At 37.1% G+C, this 26,743-nt stretch overlaps 1 protein-coding gene across 2 annotated transcripts in view; it reads left to right on the top strand.

The window, feature by feature from the left end:
* NKAIN3 (sodium/potassium transporting ATPase interacting 3) overlaps positions 1-26,743 on the top strand; it is a 772,255-nt gene that overhangs the window by 337,996 nt on the left and 407,516 nt on the right. For both annotated transcript variants that reach the window (XM_008255564.4, XM_051843801.2), the window contains exons 2-3: positions 7,993-8,130; positions 18,954-19,034. In XM_008255564.4, coding sequence (XP_008253786.3) covers positions 7,993-8,130; positions 18,954-19,034 — 219 coding nt within the window. The remainder of the gene's footprint in view (positions 1-7,992; positions 8,131-18,953; positions 19,035-26,743) is intronic.

Below are 26,743 nucleotides of genomic sequence, written 5' to 3' on the forward strand. Positions count from 1 at the left end.
CTTGGAGGGCAACAGAGAATGATCCAAATCCCTGGGCTCTGTACCCATCTGGGAGACTCAGAAGAAGCTCCTGGCCTCTGGCTTCAGCCTCGCACAACCCTGGCCATTGTGACCATTTTGGGGAGCGAGCCAGCAGATGGAAGATTTCTCTCTCTGTGTCTTTCCCTCTCTCTATCTGCGACTCTGCCTTTTGGATAAATAAAACAAATCTTTTCTAAAAGAAAAAATCAAATTAACAGAGAGGGAGAGAGGAGTGGGGAAGACAGAGGTCTTCTATTTACTGGTTCACTCTCCAAATGTTCAGGATAGCTGGGGCTGGGACAGGCTGAAGTCACGAGCTAGGAGTCAGGAATTCCATAGAGGTCTCCTCCATGGGTAGAGAAACCCATATATGTGAGCTGATAACTCCTGTCTTTCAGTCAAATCAGCAAGAAATTGGTTGAAATCAAAGACAGAACTCAAACCAGGCACTCCGATACGGGAAGTGACTGAGCAGTGACTCAACCTGCCTCACAACAGGAAATTTTAAATACCACTCTCTCTACTTACTGCCCTCTATGTTCTTGATGTGCATTTTTTAGTCAAATATGACCATTATGTTCTTTGATGAAAAAATTGAAGCTTGACTAAGACAGTACAGCTAAAAAGTTTCTGAAAGGTGCAATTTACCTTTTCTGAAAGATGGAGGGAAAGAATGCCACATCTAGAAATGAGTGGGGTGGAGCAGAAAGGTGATTAAATTATAAAATACACCACCATGCTTTCTGTTATTTCTACTCCCTTTTTGACAAAGTTTCAAATTTAACTACATGAGTGAGAATGCAGCCTAGCAGTTAAGATGCCCAATTCCCATAATGCAACAGCTGGGTTAAAACTTGGCTCCAGCTCCTGACTCTAGCCTCCTGCTAATGCAGACCTTAGGAGGTAGTGGTGATGGGTCAATCGGTTGAATTCCTGCCACCCACAAGAGACATTTGGATTGAGTTCCTGTCTCCTGGCTCTGGCCCCTTTTCCACTGCAGACATTTGGGAAATGAAGCAGAAGCTTTTCTCTATTTGTCTCTCTCTCTCCCAATCTATCTGTGTCTCAAATTAATAAATAAAGAGGAATTTGACTTCATAAGCAATGCACATTTTGCCACATGATTTCAGAGTTGCATGGTCAGGAAATAAAGGTGATTATCCCAGCTCTGTTGCTAAGTAGCTGATAATTCAGAGTATCTTTATGTATCAAATATGGATAATAATTTTCTCACTTTTCTGAGCATCAAATTGGATGAATGGGTATGAAATAATTGCAGTGTTAATCTCATATACATAGCATTTCTGTTTTTTCAAGCTCTTGAGCATTTCTTTTATTCACTGGCTTATTCCATAACCTGTGGAGAAGTTGGTGAAATAATGTTCATGCTGCCAGTTGCTATGCTGAGTTAGTGCACAAGATACACAAAGAACATCCCCAGTGAATCTGTGATACCCAGATGCCCTTCAGGTACACTCATTCAACTCAATGACCTCTACAAATCTGTCTATTTGCCTTGAAATGTCTATTCCTCTTTTAACAGGAAACTTCCCCTGATATGTTATCCACAGCTGCTTATTTCTTCAAAAAATGGATTATCAGCATTTTCTGAGCTCCTATATTATTTACTTGACCAAGTAGTTGACAGCTTCATTACTGAACTGTAAAAATAGTAAATGCCTGTTCAACTTCCTTGGGATATAGGGACCAAAATATATGTACAAAATTCCAGAAGTCTTTTTAAATGTTCTGGAGACAATTGCTTCCCTTAATTAAATAGTTTAAGTTATAACTTAGACAGCCACACTTGGCAAGAAGGAAAATACTGTTTGAATATTCTCAGTTCCACTTTCCCTAGCTAGGCAAGTACCGATGGTCATTCAAAACACAGGAAATGGTACTGAAAATCAAAGAGGTGGTAAGTTAAACTATTTTGAATTTTATCCAACTTTATTCATGTCAGAATTCCTGGACCCATCTCAAAGTCTGTTCATATCTTAAGGAGTGGGATTGAGGGAAGTAGACAGTGAGGGAGAGTAGGAAGTATGGTTATATTCTTAGAACTGTATCTTTTTTTTTTACTTTTATTTAATGAATATAAATTTCCAAAGTACAGAATATTGATTACAATGGCTTCCCCCCACCATAACTTCCCTCCCACCCGCAACCCTCCCCTTTCCTGCTCCCTCTTCCCTTCCATTCACATCAAGATTCATTTTCAATTCTCTTTATATACAGAAGATCAGTTTAGCATATATTAAGTAAAGATTTCAACAGTTTGCACCCACACAGAAACACAAAGTGAAAAATACTGTTTGAGTACTAGTTATAGCATTAAATCACAATGTACAGCACACTAAGGACAGAGATCCTACATGAGGAGTAAGCGCACAGGGACTCCTGTTGTTGACTTATTGAACTGACACTCTTGTTTATGGCATCAGTAATCACCCTAGGCTCTTAAAAAAAAAAAAAAAACTGTATCTATAAAGTACATTAAGTCTGTTCTCTTTATATTAATAAGAAAATTCACATTGTATACACATAGAAACTCCCCCTTCTTTTTGTTGTGTCTGTCTCTAGTGAACGGAGGAGAACTCCAAGGGTAATGAGTGTAAAAGTCAGATCACTTTTCTTTCTTTCTGTGACGTTGAATCTCTAAGGCTACTCATGTTTTCAGAACAAGCCTTATTTCTTGCCTCATCTGTAGACTCAATCTAGGCAAATGCCCAGGAAGAAGTTGGGTCACCTAATTTTTGTAGCTCTTTTATTAAGTATAAGTTGATTTTAACAATCAGGAATAATTATTATGAGCAATTATATAAAATAACATGTGAGGGTAGGCTTTTGGCCTAACAGTTAAAGCACTCACACCTCCACATTGGATCCCAACTCTGGCTCCTGATTCTAGTTTCCTATTAATGTGGACCCTGGGAGGCAGCAATGGTAACTCAGGTTGGTGGGTTCTTGCTATCCAAAAAGAAAACCTGGATGTGTTCCCAACTCATGGACATTTGGGGAGTGAATCAGCATTTCACTAGCAGCTGCTTTGTCTTTCTACCTGGGTCTCTATCTACCTCTCAAGTTCACTAACTAAAATACCATGTGAAGAATTAACCATATTGTGTGGATCACTAGGAGATCTACTGTATTTCAAGAGCACTCCTATTTGTATTAACACTGGGCATTAAATGAGAATGCAGGGACATTTCTTGAGTTATCGGGAGTATGAATGGTAAATGTAGAGCATGATTAATGATTCATAGACTTATAGGAAGTGTTATTTTCACTTTGTAGCCTGATAAGTATAAGAAAATGCCTGATCCTACAGGAAGATTGTTAAAACACTTTCCTTTTAGCTTTCTTCTTTCTTTGCTACACAAAATATAGACACAGCATATTCCAGCCTCTGTTAGGTACAGTGTATCTTGTCAAATTACACTTTTATTTTGTTCTGTAACTGTAATAAAGACTTTCAAGTTTTTACACTTTGATTCTGAAAGTTACAAACCAATACATCATTTGTTATAATAATGAATATGAAATACTCTCTTTGCAGTACCTAGTGTGAGCTGGGATTACATTTCTCTACTACAGTTTGATGTTTGATGGCTTTTTCATATTTACATTCCAAACCCTGCAATATGTAATGTTTAAGTTTTTAAAAATCTTACTTATTTGTTTCTGAGAGAGAGAGAGAGAGAGAGAGAGAGAGAATGAGAATGAGTTTTCCATTCTCTGGTTCATTCCCCAGATGGCTGCAACCACCAGCACTGGGCCGGATTGAAACCAGGAGCCAAGAGCTTCATCCAGATCTCAAATGAGTGGCAGGGGCCCAACACTTGGGGAATGTCTGCTGCTTTTCCCAGTCCATTGTCAGGGAGCTGGGTGGGAAGTGGAGCAACTGGAACTTGAAGCAACACCCATATGGGATGCTCGTGTTGTAGGTGGCAGCTTTACCCACAACACCAACTCCTTGATTGCCATTCAGTTTGTAACTGGTTAGGGAAAGAAACATGTTCTTTTTCACCATATTTTCCATAGCTTCCATATTCTTACCTACTTTAGCTTTCACTTAGAAATGATTCCATTGTTCTTTCAGTCCATGATGCTTATTCTATTTTTTCTTTTTTTTTTTTTTTTTTTTTTTTTTTTTTTTTTTTTTTTTTTTTTGACAGGCAGAGTGGACAGTGAGAGAGAGAGACAGAGAGAAAGGTCTTCCTTTTGCCGCTGGTTCACCCTCCAATGGCCGCCGCTGCAGCCGGCGCACCGCGCTGATCCTGGCAGGAGCCAGGAGCCAGGTGCTTTTCCTGGTCTCCCATGGGGTGCAGGGCCCAAGCACCTGGGCCATCCTCCACTGCACTCCCTGGCCATAGCAGAGAGCTGGCCTGGAAGAGGGGCAACCGGGACAGAATCCGGCGCCCCAACCGGGACTAGAACCCGGTGTGCCGGCGCCGCAAGGTGGAGGATTAGCCTATTGAGCCACGGCGCCAGCTTATTTTTTCTTTAATTTCGTTAATTTGAAAGAGGGACAGAGACAGAAGCAGGAAGTGATTTTCCCTTCTACTTGTTCATTCTCCAAATGCCTACAAAGCCATGGCTCGGCAAAGCCAAAGCTAGGAGCTGGGAAGCCCATTCGGGTCTCCTACCTGGTGGCAGGAACTTGAGCCATCACCTACTGCCCTCCAAAGACCCCATTAACAGGAAGCTAGACTTGGAAGCAGAGCCAGGATTTGAATCCAGGAATTCTGATAGGAGATGGGAGTGTTCCAAGCAGCATCCCAACTGCTGCCCAGATGCCTGAACACCTACTCTGTTTTACGCTAGTTACAGCTTGGTTTAATTTTCTCTGTAGTTTCTGCTACATTTCTTTGGGGTTGATTTCTCCACCTTTATTTTAGCTTCTAATCCTTCAAATGTCTCACTCATTTTCTTTTCTGCTCTGGCACCTCTGCAGGTGTACTTCTTGAGCTCTCAGTCCTGTTCTGTGGACCAATTGCTTTCCATTGATCCCACATGACAAATGAGGTGAACTTCCTCTCACTACTTTCCTAAGTCATAACCACTGTTCTCTAGGTTTCCTATTCAGTAACGTGCAGGTAAATGTTTAACCAGAGGTTCTCAAAACAAAGCTGATTTTTAATGATTCCTAGCTTCCATGTTGTAAATATTTCCATCATGGTTATTATCAAGTTTCCAACATGACATCAGTGACCATGGAGGTGGAAAGAGAAGGACATGGGGGCTGGCGCTGTGGCGCAGTAGGTTAAAGCCCTGGCCTGAAGCGCCTGCATCCCATATGGGCGCCAGTTCTAGTCCTGGCTGCTCCTCTTCCGATCCAGCTCTCTGCTATGGCCTGGGAAAGCAGCAGAAGATGGCCCAAGTCCCTGGGCCCCTGCATCCACGTGGGAGACCTGGAAGAAGCTCCTGGCTCCTGGCTTCAGATCAGCACAGCTCCGGCCATTGTGGCCATCTGGGGAGTGAACCAGCAGAGGGAAGACCTCTCTTTCTCTGTCTCTACCTCTTTGTAACTCTGTCTTTCAAATAAATAAAATCTTTAAAAAAAAAAAAAAAAGGAAAGAGGACATAATTCGCATTCCCAGGCCCGTGCCGGGCCTCATCTCATCAGTTAGTAGAACAGCTTTGATAGTGTTATTTATAATATACATTCATACATTTTCTGCATTAATAAAGCAACCTACATATCATTGAATTTCATCTGATAGTTCTTGGCCGTTATTTTTAATATCATGCTTCAGGTTTGAACATTACAAAATGTACACATGTATCAAAACCTCATATGGTATCCCATAAATATGTGGAATTTTCACATATCAGTTAAAAGTGAAAAAAATTAAAATAAAAAATAAAATAGGAAAAGGAAAAACTAGTGCCTCTAGAGATTATAACATTTAGAAAAGAAATATTTTCTGGCAAACTAAACAGCTAAATAGCTTAAAATGAAGCTTAGATAACATAATTCAAAAAATATTTATTTTTATTTTATTTTTGAAAGTTTTGTTGGTGTTGTTTATTGGCCTTTTAAAACACAGCTGGCAAATTCAGTTACCACAGTGTGTATGGCTGCACAGATGCCCCTTACCTTATTCTTCGTATGATCCCCTCCCTATTTTTTGGAGGCCTTTTATTTGTGGTCTTATTTCAAGCCACTCAACTTCATTTTTTAAGTTCTCAGGCTGTAAATATTAACAAAATGAGAGATAACATGAGTGAGACATACGAAGCGGATTTCTACTAAGTGGTATTAATTTGATTTCTCTGATTATATGTGTTTTCTGCACTATCATAAAGAAGAATGCTATCCATACATCTTCTGACAGAGAGAAAATGGGTTTCTTTCTGTTTGAAAAGTTCACTTTAAATGTTTTTGTGATGCATGTCAGCTTTAAAATAGGATTGCTTTCAGAATGAATTGCCTGTGGCTGCTCTTCAGGGTTACTTGTTTTTCCCGAGCATATCCATCCTGTTTGGACATTAAAAAAAAAAAAAAAAAAAGAAAGAAAGCAGTGCATATTTATATCACTTATGTGCCAATAAAATGCTGCATTTTTAGGGGAAACTTCCTGAGGCCTAATGAGTCTAAGCAGTGACAAACAGGAGATAGACACACCGTGCTGTTTCTTCCACTGTTGTGATTATTTTGTGTTTTATCCATTTCTGTACCTTTGTGGATTCAGGAGATGGTGACAAATCACTTCATGATCAGGAAATATCCATGAAATTAATGTGGACCTGGTGTGGCTGTCTTTAGGTATTAGCTCTTTTCTTTTCTCCTCCACAGCTCGCTGAAGGCAAATTTTAACCAAGGTAAATTCCGCTGACTGAATGGAGGACATTTCTTTATGTCTAAGGAAATTAAATCTATTCAGGCATGCATACACCTGCCACATAACTGGGAAAATACCCAGGGTGCCATTTTCATTTAAGAGCTGCAGTTTCTAGTTCCATTAGTATGGAGAATCACTGGATCATTTTATTACAATTACTATTTTATAAACGTAAATCCAGAAAAATGCCTGAAATATATAACACTAGTGTCCAAATACAGCAGGTGGAATTGTAAAAATTTTAGATATAGAATGCAAAAAGTACAATTTGTGCATGATAATAATTGTTGGTATTCACTGAACTATTTGAACATCATCTGTTTAATCATAAATGGTTTAAGTATATATGTTGTAGAATTTGAGTCACATTTAAAGTCAAATTTTAAAGTTGTTTAAAATGTAATTATATATAATAAAAGTACACTAAACCATGGCATGTGTAAAATTGTTATGGCACTATAATTTTTATTTGAGTATTCAGAAAGGATTTTGCCTAATCTGAGTTGAGTTTCCAAGTAAGTGGACAGTATTAATAAAATGTGATTCAAAGGGACTATATTTAACCCTAGTTTTATAGCAGAGTCTGAAGTTCAAAGTCAGTAAATAAATAAGCTCCATTTTTAAAAAGTGGTGAATCATTGTCATCATTGACAGCCTAAGGAAGAGAAAGTGAACAGATTTGATTACTGTACATTTCACACAATATGGGACATGTTTTGTTTTCTTTCTCAAGATGATACACAATCTACTATTGCAGTCCTGAAGTTCATGATTATTGTTCCGAGTGCTCTTTTAAGTCAATCATTTGTTTAAAAATAATAATGAACTTAAGTAATAAAATATCTGTCTGGATTGTCTACTATAAAAAATGATTTAAGCAGGATATCCATACCTCTTCATATAGCCTTAAAATGTGCTGATACTTGAAATATAATAATCAAAGTTAGTATATTTTCTGAAAGAAGCTACACAAAACTCTACATGAAACAGATATCAAAATTCTAGTGATACTGATACTCTGACTAAAATAGAATATGCAAACTTCTTCAACTGTGAAATAAAAATCAACATGGTATGATAATGCTTGGATTAGATGCCAATGAGCTCTCTTTGTTTATTGCAGCTCTCAGCATTAGAGAGGCAGATCTTTGATTTCCTTGGCTTCCAGTGGGCACCAATTCTTGGAAATTTTCTACATATAATAGTTGTCATACTGGGTTTGTTTGGAACCATTCAGTACAGACCTCGATACATCATGGTGGTAAGTCTTATTTTTATCATGTCTCTTCACATAAATATACAATTACTAAAAGAAGATGAATGAAATAGTTTAAAAGGCCCACTCTAAGATGTGGTATTGCTGTTCTGACCCTCAAATGGTATATACACCATGGAATACTACTCAATGGTGAAAAAAAAAAGAAAAAGAACAAAAAGAAATGTTGTCTTTCCTACAAAACGGATTCAACTGGAAACTATCAGTGAAATAAACCAGTCCCAAAAAGACAGATAACATAGGTTTTCCCTGATCTGTGGTAACTAGTAGAGTACCTAAAATGCAATGTATTGGAGTAAAATTGACATTTTAAGATTCGATGATCTTTTGGAGCCCTTATCTCTATTATTGAGGAACAGTGCTTTTTTATCTTCAAACTATTTGTTGAACTCTTAGTGTAGGGTTAATCTTATGACTACAAGGCAAATTGAAAATAGGTATTGATAACATTTGGAGTAGAAATGGGAGAGAGCAGGAGGAAGGGCAGGCAGGAAGAAAGGTAGGGTGGGACGTATCTCTGTGTTCCTAAATCTGTATATATGAAATAAATGAAATTTGCATACCTTAAATAACATTTTTAAAAAAGAAAAAAATGTTTTTCAGTGGAAAAGTTAGCATAATGAATGCTTTGCAGTGAGAGTGAAGCAATATGTCTGTAAGAGTGAGATGTATAGTGAGACTCATTTTGCAATTGAATTCAAGTTTCACAAGCAAATTTAAATGAGTATTTGGGTACAATAGGAAAAGTGGTTATGTTCTTGATGTTATGTGCAATAACTGTCAATGAATCAATGATTTAATCCAATGATTTAATCCACCCTTAGTTTAAGTGATATCTGTCCTTGATGCTAAAACATTATTTTGTAGCATAATTGTTTAATCACTGAAAACAATGACATATTTTAATTTTAATTGATTTAAGATATTAATGTACATGCTAAAGGATTTTAATACACAGCATTAATGCATTTCATGAATGTTTCTCCAATTTGTCAGGATAACTTTAAAATATATGAATAAATTTATTCTCCATATTATGCCAAACATTGTCAATACATTGTCCATTGTACAATAGGTTAATGAAGTAGATGCTGTGATCCACAAGCTAATGGAAGTTATTCCATAATTGCTTGTATTTTCTTTAGAGAACATGAAAGTACTGCAGGCTACATGTATAAGAGGTTTATGAGAAACAACAAGCGTACACAAGGGTACTTCACAGCATTCATAAAAAATTTAATTAAAACATAAGTGTATTTTGGTGCAAAAAGTTTTTCCAACCCATGCATAATTTTTCATACTGTGCATTTCCATGACCTTCTTGAAGACTTCTTATTAAGTAATTGCAAATAGGAGAAACACATTTTAAAATTCTCATTGAGCATGGATATGTACATAATATCTGGAAGGATTACTAAATATTTCCTTGCAGTGCAGTAACATTGTCACACTAGCAGGAAACCACAGATTTAAAAAATCTTTCAATTTTGACTTAATACAACTTGTCAGAAATATTAATTATTTTGTTAATGTACTCATCCTGTATTTTGAATCTCAAAATTGGATTTTTAATATCTTTCATCATATCACAGAGATGAACATAACTGAACCGCAGACTCAGTTTTTAACATGGCCCCCGAAAGACTGAATGTCACCTAGTTTACTACAGGAACTGAATGATCTCCAGTTCACTTTTCTTCTTTATAATCACAGTATAATCTAGTAGACATGTGTTCTGTGTGTTGGATTTCCAGCATAAAAAGCCTTGACACCATGCATAATATCAGACAGTTAGTGAACTCTAAATGTATTCTAGTTTGTTACTGTGAACATAGAACACTTTTCCTCACCATAGTTTTTTTTTTTTTTTTAATGATGTTCTTGTTCTGCACTAAAACACCAGATAGCTATGAAACCAATGGCTCCATGCATCCTTTGTGTTCTCCCAAATCACTGACTTGAAACTCTGCATTGGCTCCTCAATAGGATGAGATCTAAGAATATTGTGTCTTGATGCTCCTGACTGAAATGCATGTCTGCCTTTCTCTCCCTCTCTTCCCTTCCTTCCTTCTCCTCATCTTCCTTTCTTTTTTGTCCTAACTTCCTTACCTCCTTCTTTTTACTCATTTATTTATCCATTCAAAAGATGTTTATTTGATTTCTATTATGTATTTGGCATTGTGATCAATGTGCAAAACACTGGTGAGCAAATACAGGCATATTATCTGATTTCCTGGGTACTCACTTTAAAGGCTAGTGGCAGAGTGTGCCTTTATCAAGTCATGCTCCTCATAACTGTCAAACTGCAACAATGATATAAGATGTACCATGAGATGTCTAAAGGGGAATGTGACAGGGTAAGGGGCCTTCGAATGGCTTGGAGCTGAGATCTGCAGTGAGTCAGGGTATGAGTCCACTAGGGAAGAAATGGGTGAAAGGAGCTCTGAACAGGAAACACCACATGGCACATAGTAGGTGCTCAGAAGCAGTAGCTGCCATTCGTTCCTTAAGCACTTATTGAGAACCTGGTATTATAGTATACTAGGGCTTATGAATTAGAAAAGTGAATGCAAATTCCCGAGTCACTGCCCTCCAGGATCTCCTTATGGAAGGAGGAGGATGGGGAGACAGAGCCAGGGATCTCTGCAGGTGGTGCATTGACACTAAGAATCCTGGGCTGATTTGATCCAGGGCAGACTTGAAAGGGTGGAGAATTTGTGTACTTCTGCATCAAGCACCTTGTGCTTCTGTCTGCCTCTCCAGCCTCTTTGCTCATAACCTCACTGGCGTTCATGCCTCTGCTGCTCCTCATGCTCCCTCTTACCATGCAGTTGAATGGTGAACCCCTCCCCCTAGTTGTGCCTCAGTGTCTGGAGCATATAGTATAATGTGTTCATGCTTATGTCTTCCAGAGAACATGGGAGACAGTAGGTGCTCAATATAGATTCATTCACCATTTTTCCTACCAGGTCACAGAGTCTACTTAGTAGTCACCACTTCTCCTTCTCTCCCTTCTCATTCCTGTATGTAGAGGAAGCAACTTTAGATCTTTCTGGATCTCCAGAGAAAACGTCTTACTAAAAAAAAAATCCTTATTTTTGTTCATCTCTTTTTAAATGTTTTTGCCAACCAAATCTCTATTGTTTTGTTTGCTTTCTTAATAAAGACTTCTCCCCAGAAGGCAGAGAGAAAGAAAGCCATGAATTGATGGCAAAACCCTCCACTGCAAATAAATCATTTGGCTTCATCTTCACAAATATCCTCTGAAGAATGTACTAGCATCCTTAATTTTTCAGGCAAAGAAAGATGTTAGAAAGGTTGGGTGACTTGCCCAAGGAGCACAGACATTCAGCAGCAGAACTTCTGTGCGTCCTGCCTCACTCTTGATATTGTTAGATTCCTGCACATGATGGGTGCTTTGCTCCCACCTCCAGACTGCAGATGATGCAGTACCACTGTCAGTGTAAGCTTCGATATTGGAAATGATCCTTCCCTATTTCCTCAGCCAATCATAGAACATTAAGACCTATGTGGAACTCAAGATCGTTTATTATTCTAACAGGAGTAAAAATTATCTATCTGGGAAAAATTCCTGGAGAATCATTAATCTCCAATGCTATGAAATCTGTTCAGAGGCACCTTTAATGCAACCACCGCATTGCTATTTGGGAAGGTGGTTACACTGTGTGGTTTTTTGAAATTACACAATGGGCAGCTAATCTCTGAGTTATTTTCATGAATGCTCAGTTTGAAGCCACAAAAGGTGGCTTGGAATTAATTCTGAAATGAAGAAAGATAGAAAATGAGTGTGACTTACATCAATTAACCAACAGGCACTGCCTCGCCAATGGTAGTAAGAGGAGTCCTAGGTAGGAAGTCCTTCCTGAGCTTTCAATGAACGTGAAAAGAGCTTTATAATTGCAGAAGACATTCTCTCAAAGTCACTTCTGCTGTTCTTAGTATTGTCTTCCTTTACTGGCTGAAACAATAACCAGCATATGCCAGTTAAATTCAATTAACCTATCGCAGACATTTTGTAGCACCAGGTATGTACTGAGTGCTCACCCAGAAGTTAATACAATATAATGTCCATCACTGCAACAATTTAATGGCACTCACAGTCTGGTTTTGCAAAAACATGGATGGTAAATCTGCCACTTTTTTTTTTTTTTTTTTTTTTTTTTACAGCAAACAGGGCTTGTCACAGCTGTATTTAAAGATTTAATTCCCCTTATGACAATGTTTTAGGTAAAGGGTCATGCAGAACAAGCTCTCCAATGGCTATAGACAAACCTCCAAACTCTTTCAAGTGGAAGTCAAAGCTTATAAACATTACTTTTTTGCTTACCTCTCTTGGACCTTTTTTTTCCACTTGCCTAACTCATGCCAGCCATGCTGAATGATTTGTATTTTCCAAAGAACCTCTGTTCTTATTCTTACCACTTTGGTTTCCACATGCTGCATTTTCTGTCTGAAAAGCTTTAATCTTATTCTCTTGGGCAACTCTTAATAATACATCAACGAAATTGTCAACCTGTTAAAAGCCTTACTCAACCGCCCCATTCAGAGGTAAGCTCCACTTCCTCTCTGTAGCTGTAGATCTTAGTAATTTCCTTCCCTAGCTTCCTACCTAGCTGTCATTATTACTGCCCTGCCCAGCACCCTACAGCCAACTGTACGAATGTAGAAAGACGGGCCTTGCCTATCCACTGCTATATTCTAGGTCTGTCCCTGTATGTGTGGACTTTTAAAGATGCTTAATACTTGCTTGTACAAATAATGAGTTAATTTCAAGTTCTTGAATGGAGTGACTTAAAATATGGACCAGAAGTGGGGAACCTTTTTTCTGCCAAGGGCCATTTGATATTTTTAACATCATTCGCCAGCCATGCAAAATTGTCAACTTAAAAATTAGCCTACTACATGTTTATTGAATGTCGAGTCCCATCTGCAGTTGCTTTGGTAAGACCAGAACAAATGATTTCAGGGGTCATTCCCACCCTTAGACTACCAGTGATTTATCTCAGAACCTATCAACAGTAGTTTGCAGGAGAAACTGACCTTACTGTCTTGCATACCTTCCTTAATCTGAACTCAGTTGAAGAATCAAATGATGGACTACTATGTCCCATGCTACCTGCACCTATCACTACCTGACTTACTCCTCAAAACTTAGTTGTTTTCTAAGCAATAAAATATTGAGGGCTTTCATCTCTGTAACAGAAGACCTTCAGCAATTTACAAAGTCAAAGAGCAATGATTCCTCTCCTGAGGAATGAAAGGGTGAATTTTCTATTGCTGTATTTATTTTTAGAATAAAAGAACAACTTTATCATATAGTCCTCCTCTACTGATTAAAATGTATTTTAGTCAAATTGCAAGATGAAAGGCATCAGGTTCAGTCTTAGGGTTTGAATGAAACTTCTGTGTCTCATGATGTAGAGTTGCATAGCCCTTTTGCACTGATCTAGGTTTAAATACTTCCTTTTGGCTCTTAAGCTAAATATTTTTTTAAAAGATTTATTTATTTACTTGAAGCTGCGCCAATCTGAGCCAGGAGTCAGGAGCTTCTTCTGGGTCTCCCACAAAGGTGCAGAGGCCCAAGCACTTGGGCCATCTTCTACTGCTTTGCCCAGGCCATAGCAGAGGGATGGATTGGAAGTGGAGCAGCCGGGACTTGAACTAGCACCCATATGGGATATTGGCACTGCAGGTGGCAGCTTTACCCACTATGCCACTGTGCCAGCCCCAGGCTAAATATTTTTAAATTTCACTTATGAATTCCAAACTGAAAGCCTGCCTTAGAATTCTTTAAATCTTTATTATTCTACATGTGATAAGTTAATTTAACCAAACAGATTTAAAGGCAGGGTTTAGCTAATTTATTTATTTTTTTAAATAAAGATTGACTTTGTCAAGACACTCTGGTAAAAAAAAAAAAAAAAAAGACCTTAATGGAAGATCTCTGTGAGTGAGATCCCATGGAAAGAACGGGCCATCAAAGGAGGTACCTTTCTCTGAAGGGAGAAGAGAACTTCCACTTTGACTATGACCTTGCCTAAATAAGATCAGAGTTGGCGAACTCAAAAGGCTTCCATAGCCTTGGCAACTCACGATAAGAGCCTAGGGAGATTACTGATGCTATAAACAAGAGTGTCAATTTGTTAAGTCAACAAGAGGAGTCAGTGTGCACTTACTCCCCATGTAGGATCTCTGTCCTTAATGTCTTGTACACTGTGAATTAATGCTATAGCTAGTACTCAAACAGTATTTTACACTTTATGTTTCTGTGTGGGTGCAAACTGTTGAAATCTTAAAATAATATATGCTAAACTGATCTTCTGCATATAAAGAGAATTGAAAATGAATCTTGATGTGAATGGAAGGGGAGACGGAGCAGGAGATGGGAGGGTTGCGGGTGGGAGGGAGGTTATGGGGGAAAAAGCCATTGTAATCCATTAGCTGTACTTTGGAAATTTATATTTATTAAATAAAAGTTAAAAAAGATTGTAAATAAAATTAATTGAAAGTTGCCTTTTTAAAAAGTTAATAAATTTCAATTGCTTATTTTACTTTTACTTTTAGGCAAAAATGTTCAGTGTACAAAGAACTACTTGCTTTAATTTGAATTGTTACATAGCAAAAAAACACCATCAGTCTCCTTCCTGAATTACCACTTCACAAGACAGTTGAATGTTAGGTTTCTGGGATCAGTGTTGTAGCATAGTGGCTAAATCCCTCATCTGCTTTGCCAGCATCCCATATGGCCGCCTGTTAGTGTCCCAGCTGCTCCACTTATAGTCTAGCTCCCTGCCAGTGGCCTAGGAAAGGCAGTGGAAGATGACCCAAGTGTTTGAACACCTGCCACTCACATGGAAGACCCAGATGAAGCTCCTGACACCTGTTTCTCCCTCTCTGTAACTCTTTCAAATAAATAAGTATGACAAAAAGCATCCTGTTCTATTGGTCTCAGATTTAAATGCCCCTGCACCAACTATTGTCTATGAAGCCTTGAGACATTTATTTGCTTTCTTTGTGCCACAGTTACCTAATTTGTAAAAACCTAAACCAAAGGTCATGTTTTTAAAAGACATATTTATTTGAAAGACAGAGTGACAGAGAGAGAAAGAGAGAGATCTTCCATCTGGTGGCTAACTCCTCAAATGTTTGCAACAGCCAGGATTGGGCCAGATGGAAGCCTAGAGCCAGGAACTCTATTCTGGTCTGCCACATGGATGGTTGGATAGATGGGAAGAGCCCAAGCACTTGGAGCATTATCTGTTGCCTTCCCAGGCACCTTAGCCAGAAGGTGAGTTGGAAGCAAAACAGCAAGGACTTAAATCATAACTCTGATATGTGATGCTGGCATCTCAAGTGGCCCTCATAGATTTATATATAATAACATATAATGTATGTAGCTTCTTTAGCATACCCTATCATAGAGGAGGTGCTTGATAAATGCTTTAGTTGTTAGTGTGACTTTTTATGGTTTCCTACCTTCATTCTGTTTTTCATGATATTAAAATATAGGCACATGGGTAGTCAAAAAATGATAGAACAAAGAGGAACAAGGAACCTATTTTTTTGCAAATGTAGCATATTTTGCATATATTGTGGTTGACAAATACACATGTAAAATCAAAAATGAACAAATTGCCTTTTAGAAGTGGTAAATAAGCAAGTGCAGAAAGTAAACAAATTCATGATAGACTGATTAATCAATGGAGAACTAAGCTGGCAGCATCTAAATTTCATTTCAAGTAGAAAACGTTGAAACATTCTCATAAAAATAGGAAATATTTAGGAACCCATATAGAATACAATATATGAACACTCTTGATTTATGTTTATGGGTATTGTCTACATGAGTTAGGATTTAAAATACGTTCACTGAACATAAGAAAAATAAGAGAAAACGAAAGAGTGAAATATGGAGAGTAATTTCTTTTTTTGCATTGAGAACTTAACTCTTATATCCAGCAAATATATCTAACCCACCTGGATATATGAACATGTAGACATGTTCTCTATTAACCAAAGTGTATTCTTTAAAGTGGAATGTTTGTCTCCTATTTTATTCTTTCTTAAATTTAATTATAAATAAATGCAATCTACTTCAAAAAGAAGGCAAGGAGGATGACGAGTCTTCTGGCCGTAGGTTGTTCTAACACTCTCTGCCTGGGTGGATACCTGTGGAAATGTTTGTATTATTAGATATATCTCTCCCTGTAGGTCTATAATCAACTGTGATTCAAATTCACATTAAGGCATATAGTTTTCACCATCAGAACAATTTAAAATTCAATAGAACAAATATCCTTTATTCTGAACTGATTAATGTATCAGAAGAAACTGCAGTATTGTTTATAACAACCAAGTAAACAAAAATCCATGGAATTTGTACCTTGTATACCATATTTTTTAGAAAGCTTTTATTTAATAAATATAAATTTCATAGGTACAGCTTTAGGAATACCGTGGTTCTTCCCCCCCATACCCACCCTCATACTGCCATCACTAAGTTTCTATTATAATTTTAAGTAGATTTTTATTACTATGCATTTGTAATAATTATAAGCTGATTGACTTTTCTGAAGAAATAAGTACCAGGACTAAGTACTAATAGCCCAAAATCATTGTTTTTAAAATTAATTATGTTTACTGTTTTACTTCAGTCTTGTTTCATTTTATTTCCTTTCCACATGCTTTCATACTGGCTCTTATCTCCTGACGTAGTGGTCAGCATTAATCTTCTTTTCCAACAGAATTATAAGTAGGTTTGTTTAGAGTCAACATCAGACATCCAATAGCATCTTGTTAGCAAGAGCTTTGACATGTGCTATGACTGTTGTGATTTGCCAAAAGTATATATTAGGGAAGTAGGTATCTATTTTCAAAATTACAGGAGTATTTTGTGGTACATAAAAGTATTTTTTCAATGTATTTGTCACATTTTAAAAAGTTATCCAAATTCACTCATTCCAGAATTTTTGATATTGTAGCAACAGCAACATGAGAAAATACCAAAATCATATATATAAATTATATATCTTATATATATAACTGTGTAATCTTTAAACATATTTTTCTCTTTTTTTGAGTCATTTTTATAGCTATATTATTCTTTAAAAGAAAATAAATCAAATGTTTCTCTCAAAACAAAAAAGAAAAAAAAGGATGGTGCAGGTGTTTGGTTTGGTGCAAAAGTTAGGATACCACTTAATAGGACTGCAATACATATGAGAATGTGTGGGTTTGCAAGCCAGGTCTTCTTCCTGGTTCAGCTTCCTGCTAATATGGACCCTAGGAAGCAGTAGGCAAAGGCTTGAGTACTGGGATCCCAGCCTTCCACATGGGAGACTCAGATTGAGTTTCTGACTCCTAGCTTTGGATTAGCTCATCCCTGGCTTTTGCTGGCATTGGGGGAATAAACTAGTGCATGGAAGATCTCTGTCTTTCTCTGCCTTTCAAGTAAATGAAAGTAAATATTTAAAAGAATACTTATTGTGTGACATCCAGTGTAACCAAATTTAGGACTACACAACCACTCAAGATTTCCTTTGATAGCCTTTAAAAAACCACAAATAACAGAAACAAACAAAATGTAAATTAAATTTTACAATTAAAAGTTTCCAATGAGATTTTATTGGAAATGTGATTATTTTATACAGTGTATAAAATTGATATTTCTATTACTTGATGAAACAGAAAATTAAGTAAGGGATTTCAAAATTTATCTTAATTTAACAACAATTACAATGGTAGTAATCACTGATAGAAAGCAATAATTTGATCAGTAAGCCATTTAAGAAATTCAGAATTCATAAACATTTATGGTAAAGTGAGATAAATGAGCAAATCCTTGTATGTGATCTGTTAATTGTGTTTTATGGTGGGAATCAACCTCAGTCATCCAACCTATTCTGTATGTCAGTTGTCTGGTCCTGAGTTCCTTTGTCTGCATATGAAAATGACTGGGTGAGGTGAACCTTAAGACTCTCTGCATCGACAAGTTTCAATCTAGGGCTACCTCCTTAAGACTGACTGATGTTCTGTGGAAGGTGTTTCCTAGTACACAATATATGAATAAAACAATGACTTGAAAAGACCTTTAGGTTTAGAGTTTGCTGGACATAATTGGAAGATATTCTGTGGAAACGTGTTGTTCTTTCCATATCCTATTTATTAGTTTTGATCTGTTAAAATATTTCATCTGATCATATTATATGATAATAATAGAGGCACATGCTCTACTCTTGGTGAAATAGTCCAGCAGATGCAAGTTTGGTAATTTAACTACAAATATCCATTTTCAAATTTGGTCTTCATTCAGAGATATGGAAGTGCTGGATCTGCACTAATATTCATTCCTAAAAATTTGACAGTTTAATATTATAAACTAATGATTATAGGCGAGTTATAGGTAAATGGTAGGTGGATAGACACATATATAAGAAGATAGATACAAAGCTTATCGAAAACATGTTTAATTGTGTTCTGTTGAAAATATAATAATCAGGAAGCAGAAATCAAGGCAGCACTTGGATCTAACTTGCACTCACAAGACAGCAAACACTTCAAACATAAATCTAGCTCTGTCGGCATCTACTGAAAGCAGTAGGAACTCTTGGGTTTTTAATTTCTAGAGATCTTAAAGAACCTCATAAGGTACACCCTTTGCTGAGTGCTCCCCATCTGCTTCTTCCCAGAAGACTGAAATATAGTAACTTTTTTAATGAATGATTTATTTAGCTTACAAGCCTTTCATCTCCACTTTTTTTTTTCCCTCCCTGCCCCTTTCCATCTAGTATACAGTATGGACTGCCCTATGGGTCACCTGGAATGTGTTCATTATCTGCTTTTACTTGGAAGTGGGTGGCCTCTCTAAGGTGAGTTTATCACGCTTTTTAATCTTTGCAAAGAATTGACCTACAAATTAACTTCTGTGACTATGTGTGTTATTGTTGTTGTTGTTATACAAGTAGAGTAATCTTAGTATTATTACAAATGAAATGCTAATCAGAAAAGAACCTGGATACTGTTCAGAAAATAATGATCCTGGGAGCAGGTTAATTACATGGAACCTCACAACAATTGCTTCAAGTTTTATTTCACCAGGCAGAAGGAGGACTCACTTCCAATGTCTGTTTCAAAAAGACAGTGTCACAGTAAACACAGCCCCAAATGTTAAGTGAAAAATAGTATTAAGCATTCCTGTGCTTAAATAAAAACAAAAATTATCTAAAATGTTAATGTAACAAACACACATAGCAAGTTACTATCTTTGCTGGAATATTAACTGAAAAAGAAAAGTTTGATAAAGATTGAAATTCTCATATATGTAAGTGGAGCATACATTTACTAAGAAACAAATGCATCAGTGTGATGACCACGTTTTTGAAATCTTGATCAGACAGAATGCAGTTGACTTAATGAGGCATACGATACACGTTATGTCTGTCTCAAACTGTCAGCTGACTGCAGGATTTTCATTTATGTCTCCTGCAAAATGTCTTTTGACTGCCAACCAAATGAAAGAGCAACTTGCATTACGTCTCTAGCTGTGTTTCTTAAACATTTTCTTTGTGAGCCAGCACATTTTCGCTGTAGAGGAGAAACTCAATTTATAATTGCAAGAAGTATAAGAATGCTGTCATCATTTTGAGGGGAGAGAATTTCTCATTATCAGCTAGAGTTGTGATAACCGTTATGTTGTTTTGAGTCTCAAATTGTCTAAGCAGCATAATGTTTTCCTGTTAGATCTTAGAAATCGACCCTGACCAGCACAGATGCTTTTAGAATTGTTAGGCTTCACTGAAGCCTGGGCGGTATCAGCATGTTTGATTCAGCCCTGCAGAAAAAGTTGGTGAAAGTTTTTTTCCAGAACCTTTCGGGTGGTGACACTTTTTTCCTACATTATAATGACTTCATAATTAGAACTTTTCATCATTTTCTCACAAGGGTGAATGGACTCAGGAACCAGAAATGATATTTCCAATACTGAGTTTCATACATTTGTGCTAGCATCTATCTTGAATATTGTGCTATGGATGGCATTGCACTACTAATTTCTAAGACAGAAAAATATGTTAAATCTGCACCCAGTTATCTTCTATAAATGCATATTATGAGGTATTTTAAAGGGCAAATCTTAGGAGTAAAAAAATTAGCATTTTCAACCTATGTCATTTTGTATCTTATGATTTCAAAGGTCATTATAAATCCTCTTTTTATTTCAGTAGGTGGAAATTATCTTTTATTTTCTCCCATAAAAACTGATTTTGGATAAATGACTCCAAGGGAAGCTTGTCCAATGGAATTAGCTGAAAAAATACTAAATTTTAAATCATAATTCTTTAGTTCAAATCATCTTTTGCACTTATCAACCACAGACCCTTTGGCAAATCACTGAACCCCAATGAGTCTCCGTGAATTATAATAACAGAACCAACTTTGCTAATAATTATAGTAGTTAATGGGTGTTGTATGGTTTTGGTACTTTTTACACACATTGTATGTGGTAATCCAGCTAAGCTTCAAAACAACTCTGAAATGATAATAAATAAAGAAATAAACAATAGCAGTCATTTAGTCCATGCAATTCTAATTTCCCATGGGATTCAAGGTTATTTTGTGATCTCTCCTTTTTAAGTATCAATGTGCATGTCAAAGGAATATTCCTCATTTCTTTGGGAATGACGTTAAAAAAAATGTCACTGTCCTGGTTACTCATTTTGTTACTCGTTCAAATGCCATTAAGCAGTCAACAAAGTATCCTAGGTCATTAAAAAGATAGATGATTCAATAAAAGGAATTTTAAAGATTTTCTGTTAGTCTCCTTGTATTTACTGCTTCAAACACTGGCAGCAACTCCCTGGTTAGCCACAGTTTAGCCTCATTCAAGTGTGTAGAAAATCTATTCCAAAAAATAGAGCAAAGTTAAGGACCCTTGACAAACAGAACTACCCTGTTGCCTTTCCAAGATGGATTGATTCCATTGTGTAAAAAATCTGATCTATATGTGCTAGTTTATAAACTAACTTTCTGGAAATCTCCATCTGCTTTATAAGCTGAAGGTATTTCTTGGAGTTATCCACTTGGAATGATTAATAGAAACTTCCTTTTGTCTTGATTTTTGCCTAAAATGTATAATCTGAAATAGTGAATCTTCTCCCAAAACTGGATTCAGAGTAATTTTGACAACATCTTTAAGAATTAGGGTGCTCTTCCAATGACAGACACATCCAATGAATTGTCAGTCTTTATTTTTGCTAAGACTTTGCATGTGTGGAGTGAAAACAGTCCCAGCTCACCTGAAAGGTGGTGAGCAGTCCCACAGGCAGGTGGGCATGAGAATTTCACAGTGCTTAAAAGATTAGCGATGTGTGTGTGCTCTTGCGCTTTACAAATACTTCATTTTAATTTCTAATAAGATAAATATTGATGAAGGTAATACACATAAGCAAAATCTCATTGGGATCCTCATTAACTTTTTAAGAGTATGAAAGAGTGCTGAGGCCAAAAAGTTTGAAAATCATTGTTGTAGACTGATAATATAACTAACTAACTAACTAACTAAATAGTGCTGAATGTGAGGAACAAAAGCTGAAGTTACAAATTAAAATAAGCACATGGTCCAATACGTCAATAATTTTATGAAGCATAAATAAACTAAGCAATTTAATTAAAATTAGAGATTAGATCATTGGATTTTAAAAAGAAAACATCCAGTGCTATCTATATGAAATATATGTTAAAGTATTAATACATATGTACATTGAAATTTTAAGAAATGCATGCAATAAACAGGAAAACTTTTGTCACCATAATGATAACAGAAAACAAACTTCAGTCCAAAGGGTATTAACAGGCATAAAGAGAGATGTTTTTTAATAGTAACAGAATCAGTGTACCATATGGCGTAATCCTAAACCACACCAAATAGCAGAGTTTTATAACACATGAAGTCCAGTTTGGTAATACTAAAGACAAAAAAATTGACAGTTATGCAAACAAAAAGAGTTTAACATTGCTTGCTTAGGTTTTGATAGAAAAAGCAGATGAAATTCAGTATAGAGAAAAGATTTGAGCAATATAGTCAATAAACTTGTCTAACTGATGTGTGTAAGACATTACATTTAATCTGTATGTAGGAAATACATGAAATTTTTACACTTTGAATATTTTTTTAAAAAAATTCAAACCACCAAAGGTTAAAAAAATTAAATCTAAAAAAATGTATTCCTTTCAAGTGCATGTGAGCTTTTACCAAGAGTGTATTCTGGGCCATGAAAATGTTTCAATAAATGTTAAATGACTGACAACACAGAAAATATTCTCTACCAGAAGTAGAATAGTAATTTTAAATCTATTGCATTAAGATATCTAGAAAATCTATTACTAGTTGAAAATGAAAGCAGGCACTTTTAAATCTACAAATCAAAGAACAAAATTAAAAACAAAATTGAAAAATATTTTTGAAGTACATAATAAGGAAAACACAGCAAAGTAATACTCATATTTGTAGATGAATTCAAACCAGTGTTTAGGAGAAAATATCTAATTTCAAATTGGCACTATAAAAGAAGAAAGCTTGAAAATGTTTATCTTCTTAGAATTGTACTTATGAAGGGGCCAGTGCCGTGGCTCACTTGGCTAATCCTCCGCCTGCCTCACCAGCACCCCGCATTCTAGTCCCGGTTGGGATGCCAGGTACTAGTCCCGGTTGCTCCTCTTCTAGTCCAGCTCTCTGCTGTGGCCCGGGAGGGCAGTGGAGCATGGCAGTGGAGGAAGCACCTGGCTCCTGGCTTCATGGTGGCCATTAGGGGAGTGAACCAATGGAAGGAAGACCTTTCTCTGTCTCTCTCACTGTCTGTAACTCTCTCTGTCTCTCTCTCTCTCTCTCTCACTGTCTAACACTGCCTGTCTGTGGGGAGCAGCCCGGACTGGACTGAGTTACTGGAATTAAGACTTATTCTATGCATCTGCTCTCCCACAATATGGCGCTGGGAGAGAAGTAAACAGCTTCCGCACAGCTGCCTCCAGTTCAGCTAATAAACTGTAGGACTTGCTCCTGATTGGAGGAGAGCAGCGTACTCGGCGTGTGGGCAGCCGAGTTGGGATTGGCGGAGGAGGACTATAAAGGAGGAGAGAGACGGCATGCACCAGGAACATCTATGGGGAACATCTATGGGGAACATCTAAGGGGAACACCTAAGGGGAACACCTGTGCAGCCCCCGAGAAGAGCCGGCCGGCGGTGTGCCGCTCCCCTGCGGAAGTGGGGAAAGCGGCCAGGGGGAACCGCCCTTCCACGGAGGTGGAAGGGATAGTAGCCAACCCGGGAAGAACCAGCAGCAAACCCGGGGAGGGCCGAGCAGACGAAAGAACAGCGCAGGGTCCTGTGTCGTTCCTCCACGAAGAGGGGGAGCGACACCTGTCCAGAAAAAAAAAAAAAAAGAATTGTAGTTATGAAATCAGTTTTATTTATATTAATAAAATTTTTAACAAGGGAAAAATCAATTATATTAATATATAAAGAGTAATTTAATTGCTTTCCCACATTAATTCATTGAAAGCATTAATACAACCACAGCTGACATTTTCAATATTGATAAAGAAAAATGAGACAGGAAGCTCAGTTTGGGACATATGGAAACTCTTTATATTGTATCACAATTTTTATTTTATAAATTTAAAACTATTCTGAAATAAAATGTTAAAAAAGATGAGACATATCTTTAGGTTTTAAAAACTTAAGAGACAATTAGAAAAGAATAAACAACTTTATTCCAATTTTGACAAATTTTTGTCAAAATGAAATGAAAAATACCTACAACAGAATAACTCCCCAAAACTAGTACAAACAGAAATAGAAAATAAGAGTAGTCATAAATGTATATGCTTTCAACAAACTAAACTTCAAGCCCAGATGGCTTCAGTGAGGAACCTATCAAGCATGTGAGGAAAGAACAATGTTAATCTTTCCCAAGCTCTTGCAGAAACTATAGGATGAAGGAACATTTCCCAAATAATTTCATGAACTAACACAATCCTGATACCACACTGTAGACAAGAGTTAGGCAAGGCCAGTGTCCATTGCAGTCCCTGGCCATCTCCCCAGGAAATTTCTTAATAGCCACACTGCCTATAGGGCATTCACATGATGACTTATTTGTTGCTATTTCACTTCTCTCTCACTCAGGCTACTTCTTACCATCAAAATTCCTCTTCCTTTATACAGAAAATCAAAGCAGCTCTCTCCCTTTGCCTTGTTGTTACCAATCTAAGCTCCGTGCAAGAATATTCACCCTACTTATCCACAAAGGTCATACCCAAATGTGTTCCTTAAATATAAGCCCAACCCTTTTCTGTATAGATGACAAATGCCACTCCATCAGATGGCAGAAACATCTTGGTCGATTTGATTGAAACACATTCTACATCAGTGCACTTTAAAGTGGCAGTTATCATGAATCCTTAAATCATTCACTCTACTGGAAAAGAACAATGACTTGAGATTTGTCTTCTTTTCATTTTTGGCAAAAAAGTGATGGTTCTTCTTCTTAAGACTTCTTTTTTCTAATTATAAATTTAAAAATATATTACACATAAAATCTAGAGAAATGCGATAGTCAAAAATAATTCAACATTTCAAAAATCTCTGACCATTAATACTTTGATTTGTTGTGTCATCATGGCTTCTCTTCTCCGTGTTTTTTTTTTTAATTTTATATAAGTTATGCAAGTTTCATGTATTTCATATATATGGATTTAAGGATCATAGTGACATTTTACACCCTACCCTTCCTCATATTATTAAGATAATACTCTAGAGGAAATTTACGTACTGCCTTTTTTTTTTTTTTTTTTTTTTTTTGACAGGCAGAGTGGACAGTGAGAGAGAGACAGAGAGAAAGGTCTTCCTTTTGCCGTTGGTTCACCCTCCAATGGCCGCCGCGGCCGGCGCGCTGCGGCCGGCGCGCAGTGGCCGGCGCACCGCGCTGATCCGATGGCAGGAGCCAGGAGCCAGGTGCTTTTCCTGGTCTCCCATGGGGTGCAGGGCCCAAGCACCTGGGCCATCCTCCACTGCACTCCCTGGCCACAGCAGAGGGCTGGCCTGGAAGAGGGGCAACCGGGACAGAATCTGGCGCCCCGACCGGGACTAGAACCCGGTGTGCCGGCGCCGCTAGGCGGAGGATTAGCCTAGTGAGCCGCAGCGCCGGCCCGTACTGCCTTTTTAAATTGGACTTAATGAAGGATATTTCCATTTTGTTACTAAATTCTGTTAATACCTTTAATTTTTGCATAACTACATCAGATGAAAATAGCTTTCTTTTTTGCTCTTTCCTGTTGTGGAATGGTAAAACTTTCTGACATATCAAACTAAATTTCTTCTCTTAAAAGCGTTCCATTAATTGCCAAATATGAGTGTCTACAATATTAGTAGCACATATTAATCACTTACTGTTTTGTTACCTGATTTTACAGTGATTAAAAAATCTAATATCATTGTTTTAATTAAGATTTCTTGGGCTTTAAAAAATTAATATTTTCCAGTATCTCAATAATTAGCTTTTTAGGCTCTTTTTGTTTACAGCTTTTGTCTTTTTATATTTTATGTTATATTAACAATGATTTCGGTCTCCAATCCTCTGGAGGTTTATTTTGCTGTATTGTGCATGATGATGATATAACCAGATACTTTTACTAATAGCCGACCAATAGTACAAATAATATGCCCTTAGTAGACATCTGCCTATTTTATGATATAATAAATTTTTATAAAATCTGGTTCCAGAATATTACTAATTGCAACATAGTGCTACTTTAATTATATTAGTTTGCACATACTTTATTTATAATAGGAATTCCTATACCTGCAATTCAATCCTCCCACCTCTCTGTAATTTAACTCAGATTTGTTTGTTCGGATGATGTATAAGACAAATGTTTCAAATACGTATGTATGTATCTCATTTGAGTTTGGCTATTTATCCATTATCTTCAACTTAAATTAGGAAAGATTGAGAAAATGTAGTCAGTGATTCAGAAAATATTGTAACAGCATCAGTCATTGGCAGGAAGTAATGCAGGATAAGAACTTAAAGAATGTCACAAATAAAACTAAGTTTTGCTTCAAAGATAAGCTTCCTTATAAAGTAGTGATCCTGTACTGTGTCAGGATTGCTGGGTTTCATTTGGCAGAAAACATCTCCAGCTAATTCATGGAGAAGGGGCCTGTATTGGAGGTGTAACAGGGGCTCCCAGAACCAAGAGGCTAGAGAAGTAGGTTTGCAAATAGTCAGGGGCCAGGTGGGCCCTGGAGGGCCAGAGCAGTGACAGTCTTGTCAGAAGGGTACTGCTTAAATGGAAACAAGATCCAGCTGCTGTCCATCTGCTCACTCTTTAAATTACTAGGGACTGATGGACAGGGTGTGTGATTATCCCAGCTGGATCAACCATCTGTCTCTCTGCTAGCCAGGATTACAGGTCTAGCTAAGTCCACAAACTAGGGAGAAACTAATGTCAGTAAGGGAAATGGAAGACAGATAGCAGTTGCCACCACAGAGCACTACCTTACTATTCTGATTAATTAAC

This window comes from Oryctolagus cuniculus, chromosome 6, assembly GCF_964237555.1.
Source record: "Oryctolagus cuniculus chromosome 6, mOryCun1.1, whole genome shotgun sequence".
Taxonomy (NCBI): Eukaryota; Metazoa; Chordata; class Mammalia; order Lagomorpha; family Leporidae; genus Oryctolagus; species Oryctolagus cuniculus.